The 5,325-nt window shown below is 40.4% G+C and overlaps 1 protein-coding gene across 1 annotated transcript; it reads left to right on the forward strand.

Moving 5' to 3' along the window:
* Nucleotides 1-3,983: 3,983 nt before the first annotated feature.
* On the forward strand, nt 3,984-4,976 carry LOC135932670 (uncharacterized). Its single transcript, XM_065470227.1, has one exon. It carries the CDS (start codon nt 3,984-3,986, stop codon nt 4,974-4,976), a length of 993 nt encoding a protein of 330 aa, XP_065326299.1.
* The last annotated feature ends 349 nt before the right edge of the window (nt 4,977-5,325 follow it).

The raw sequence follows: 5,325 nt of genomic DNA on the forward strand, positions 1-5,325 counted from the left end.
AGTCGTGATAATTTTGTGAGGCCACATTGAAAAGCCTCGGATACGGAAGCGTAGAGCTGCCACCGGGGCAAAAGAAAAATAGAGCTATGTCACGTTATAACATGAAAGGTTTATTGTTCTAACAATATACTTTTAATGTTTGTACAATATAGCTTTCATGTTTGAACAATATGTTTACGTTATAACGTCATATAGCTCTATTTTTCTTTTGCCTGGGTGGCAGCTCTACGCTTACGTACTCGGATAGGCTAGCTCCAAACAAACATCTGCAGCTTGGCAGTGTATGCAGCACTATAATGACCAGACCTAATTCTTTCAAAAACCTTACATCTTTCCACAGGTCTCCACTTCATCAGACATCACCTAGACACAGAGCTGGATGAGACCAGCACAAACAGCAGCCTAACTGACGAAGATGATGGATCCATGGGGGTCAGGAAAGCCAGAAGCAGAGGAGCTGGAGAGATACCTTTCACTGTCCAATGTCCATTCACTGGAGGTGTGGATGTATTACATGGCTTTCCTCAGATCAAGAAGCTGTCGATCAAAGTCAATACAGCTGTTCCTGCATCTGCAGCCTGTGAGAGACTTTTTAGTCATGCAGGACTCCTGTTCACTGCCAAACGGTCACAGCTTCACAGCAAGAACCTTGAGAGCCAACTGCTGCTGAAGCTGAAGCACCAGTTCACTGACTGAAGAAACAATTTATGGTAAAGTGAGCCATACACATATGTATACATTTGTCTTTTATAATTAGTTTTACTCTGATTTCAGTGTTTATTTGTGAGTGTAGTTTTTACATTTTTACATATTACATTGTGTTAATCCACTGTCTATACTTCAGGGTATTTTAGTATACAAAATAAGTTTTGTTAGAATGCCTATTCCTGTGGAATTTTAGCACAGATGTGTTTTGTTTTGTTTTTTTATTCCTGCTGTCCGCCTTGGGAATAAACTTTTCCTGATTATACCTGTTGCATCTCTGTGTCATTTGTTTCTGATTTATTTAATCCCTCCTTGTATTTAAAAAAACCACCCCTAGTATGACATTCTGGCGCATCAGCTGTAGTCTGTTATGTTGAAGTTGCCTCGTTCTAATGTTTTCTCTGAGGCTGCTGTAAATGCGAATATATTTACTGTGGGTTTTGCTTGAAAAAGCTTTACGTTGTGAAAAACTGAAATCTTGAAATTAGAATTGTTGTGCCTTATTTTGTGGATCTTTTTACATATATTGCTTTTGAAAATACTAAAATTTGTATATTTATTTATTTTTGATTGTCTGATAGCATTTATCTATAAAAAAAAATTGCACATTTCAAACAGTTACTCGCTACTTAGTACTTGAGTAGCCTTTTCACCAAGTACTTTTTTACTCTTAATCAAATAACTTTTTTGACGACTACTTTTCACTTTTACTTGAGTAATAATATTTTAAAGTAATGATACTCTTACTTGAGTACAGTTTTTGTATACTCGACCCACCTCTGCAAAAAACATTAAAACATTACTGTTGGCCTGTCAGCAAAGTTATGTGTGATTAGTGATGTTTGTACTAACTTGGTTTAAAAGTCTTTACTTTAAAATATACGCCGTTCAGTAGTCGACCTTAATCTTACAGAGAATGTGATGATTTTATTGATTATTAAAGTCAGTCATATATCCACAAACACAGAAAGCTGAAAGTCAGTGATGCTGCTCGGTTTGCAGTCCTGAATATCACGGCACAAGCAGGATTCACTGCACTGTTAATGTTAGCTATGTTATATTGCTGCCTCTGTTCGGTGGTGTCGAGCCAAACGGACTTTAACGTGTGTTTGAACGAGCTGACGGTTCACTCGTTAAGCTGAAAGAAAGATGCTTTAATCACAGGAGTCACACATGTGTCCACTGTACCATCTGGGAACTCTTCTTGTTTAGCACTCATAATAACACAAACACTAAATCCTCCTTCTCTTGTGCTGTTTTGTAGCAGTGTATACACCTGAGACTGTCACCTGTCTGTCTGTCCTGCACTCTCTCTCTGTTTCTTTCTCTCTGATTGTGGAATAAAAGTATGAACATGTATTTATAAGTTACACTTGTGTTTGAATCCTGCAGCTTATCACACTTTTGAATTCCATGTGTGACAACTGCAAGTGTCCAGAGTGAGGACAGACTGAGGGAGCCACTGCTGCACATCATCTGTGAGGCTTTGCACCCCTGATGATCCACCAGGACAAACTCAGCAGTGTGTGAGGAAGAGGAGGAGGAAGAGCCAGCAGCAGCTGACAGATGGAGAGAACCGACAGACTGTTCCCTGTTTGTGAAGGACTGCTAGGAAAGTTTAACATAACTAATTGTCTGTCCTGAATCAGTCTTAATAGGTAATGTTCAAATAATGTTATCATTTCAGTGTTTTCAGTGTGGGAGAAAGTACTCAGGGCCTTCAAGTTACACACTATGAAAGGCAGCAACAAGTTTAACATTCAGAAACCTAAAGTATGTATCAGCAGCAGAATGGAGCTAAAAATAAATGTTTGTTTCAGTTCTATGAAGCTTTGAGTATTTTGGATTAGTAGTACTGCTGTGTTTGTTGCATGATATTGCTGTAATTGTTTATATGTATTATTGTTTATATCTATTCTGTATGACTTAAAGCAGTTATGACATGGTTTGATTTTCCCACCCAATAAAGGAATATTTCATATATCAGTCTACTCTTCATTCTATCAGAAACAGTTATCACAGCTCGTACATTTTCCTTTTTACACATATATGTAAGCATTGAGCCAAATTTAGTAATGCCAACATATTAGACGAACAATATTGTGTGACAAAAATGAAGGACCAACAGAACATTTTTTTCTCCTTCATTTCTGTCACATACTGCTGTATGACACGTTTCTCGCGGTTAGTATCATGGTTGCTAGGCAACCTGAACAGCGCGATGAAGGCTAGACCGTCCCATTTCACAAGCCTCTCACTTCCGCACTTCCCGTACTTGTAGTACGCACCGTACGTAGTACGCGTAGTGTGCGTACTTCAAGCGTGCATACCCTGAATTGGGACACAGCCTTTGAGTACACGGTCCTTGTGGACCGTTAAGGCTGCGTACTTTAAGGCTGCAGAATCTGAATAGAGATTGAAAATGTGACGTCATTCAGGGGTAAAACCGCAAAGGATACTGGGAAGTAGTGGCAAGAGGTAATAGCGGGCACAGGCTTTCAATAGAAATCAGTTACACAGCGATAAAAAGAAACATAAAATGGCAAGAAGCTGTTGTATTATTAACTGCACAAGCCGGGCGAACGGCAGCCGCGTGAAGTCGACGGGAAATGCGATTGGTTTTCATCGGATTCCGGCGTGGAAGAGAAATTGTCCAAGCCATGTCTCCGAAGTCACGAAGAGGCGACGGATGGCCTGGATTGCCGCTATCAGAAGACCTAATATAACGTTCGAAAACACTCCACCGCACATGTTAGTCTGCTCCAAGCATTTCCACAAAGGTAAGTGTTTTGTGGTAGTTAATATGTCTTATATGGCGCTGAACAGAAATCATCGCGCTATGCTCCTTTGTTTATTGTGGCTGTGTGTAATGTTGGCTGTATTTTGTAGGCAAACCAGCCTACGAAATGCTGGAATGCGATCCAGACTGGGCACCCTCTCTCAAACTGGGCCACACAGAGTTTAAAGCTTCTACCACAGCGAGATTTGATCGGTTAAAACAGAGATCGAAATCAAAACAGCCACGAAAAGGCCCGCGTTCCTCTGGGGCAGAGACAGCTCATCCAGGCGAAATCCATGCAGGTAAAATTGTCAATGTACATAAATAAATTCCACTTTTTCCACATTAAGCACTGTCTTGTTTTTGCACATAAAATGATCTTGTCTTTGTCTGTGTGCATGTGTGTCTTTCAGCACCAGTCACTACGGAAACTACAGCTGAGATCGAACCACAGCAGCTAACTCCACAGCACGAGGATGAAGATCTGCAGGAGTGTAAAATGTGTTCTCTAAGGTTACAAGAAATAGCACACCTGCAGGAAGAAAATCTAGTATTAAAAAAAGAACTGTCCAAAAAGAAATTAGACAAGGAATTCTTGAAAGATGATAACTCTAAAGTTAAATTCTACACAGGGCTGCCTTCTTTTGCTTTACTAATGGGGGTGCTACAACAAATCAGCCCGAGCTTGCCAGACACTGACAGGAAAATTTCCCAGTTTCAGATGCTCTTGTTGACTCTCATGCGTTTAAGACTCAACCTTCCAATTGCACATATTGCACACCTCTTTGATATTAGCCGGACAACCACTTCCACTGTGTTTAACATTACTGTAAATGTGTTATACGCTCACCTCAGTCCATTGGTGCACTGGCCTGGAAGACATTGCATACAGGCCAGTATGCCACACCAGTATGTAGAGATGTTTGGTGACCGGGTGACAGTTATTGACTGTTTTGAACTGTTCATAGAAAGGGCACAAAATTTACGCGCCATGGCGGAGACATATTCTACATACAAAAGCAGACACACAATGAAATATCTCATTGGCATCACACCACAGGGGACCATCTCTTTCATTTCTAAAGGATGGGGAGGGCGTACCAGCGATAAACGAATAGCTGAAACATCTGGCTTTCTACAGAAACTTTCACCTGGGGACATAGTGCTCGCAGACCGGGGTTTTGATATCAGGGAAAGTGTTGCCTTAATGGGTGCCACTTTAAAAATTCCAGCATTTACACGGGGTCGCAGTCAGCTACAAGCAAAAGATGTGGAGGACACACGAAAACTGGCACATGTCAGGATCCATGTTGAACGCGTTATAGGCTGTCTACGGTCCAAGTACACTATCCTAAACGACACCATCCGTTTAGGTTTTGTGGTGCCATGCGAAGGTGAGAACATGACTTTGCTGGATAAGATAGTCGCTGTATCATGTGCGCTCACAAATATGTGCCCAAGTGTTGTTGTGAAGCAAGCAAGTGATGAATAACTGTTTTCCAATTTGCTCTTGTTTTGTTGTGCAGCTGTGTTTTTAAACAAATCAACTATTAATGCACAACGGTATACTATTTTGCCTTTGTCCTGTAAGCTTCAATAGTAACATGTAACACTGTTGTCAGTTATAAATAAAGACAGTCCTGATGAAAGACTTGTGCAACACTTACTTTATTTGTATTGGTTCTGACACTGTATATTAGTACAGACTAAAAAGAAAGATTGCGTTGGCCCATTCTGGACATAAAGAGATAATTTACAGCACAGCTGTAAAGTGCAGTGGTGTGACAGACATTTATAGCAATTTAAACATGTTCTAATAATTCACTGTGCATAACAGAACA

Source organism: Pelmatolapia mariae, linkage group LG3_W (assembly GCF_036321145.2).
Source record: "Pelmatolapia mariae isolate MD_Pm_ZW linkage group LG3_W, Pm_UMD_F_2, whole genome shotgun sequence".
Taxonomy (NCBI): Eukaryota; Metazoa; Chordata; class Actinopteri; order Cichliformes; family Cichlidae; genus Pelmatolapia; species Pelmatolapia mariae.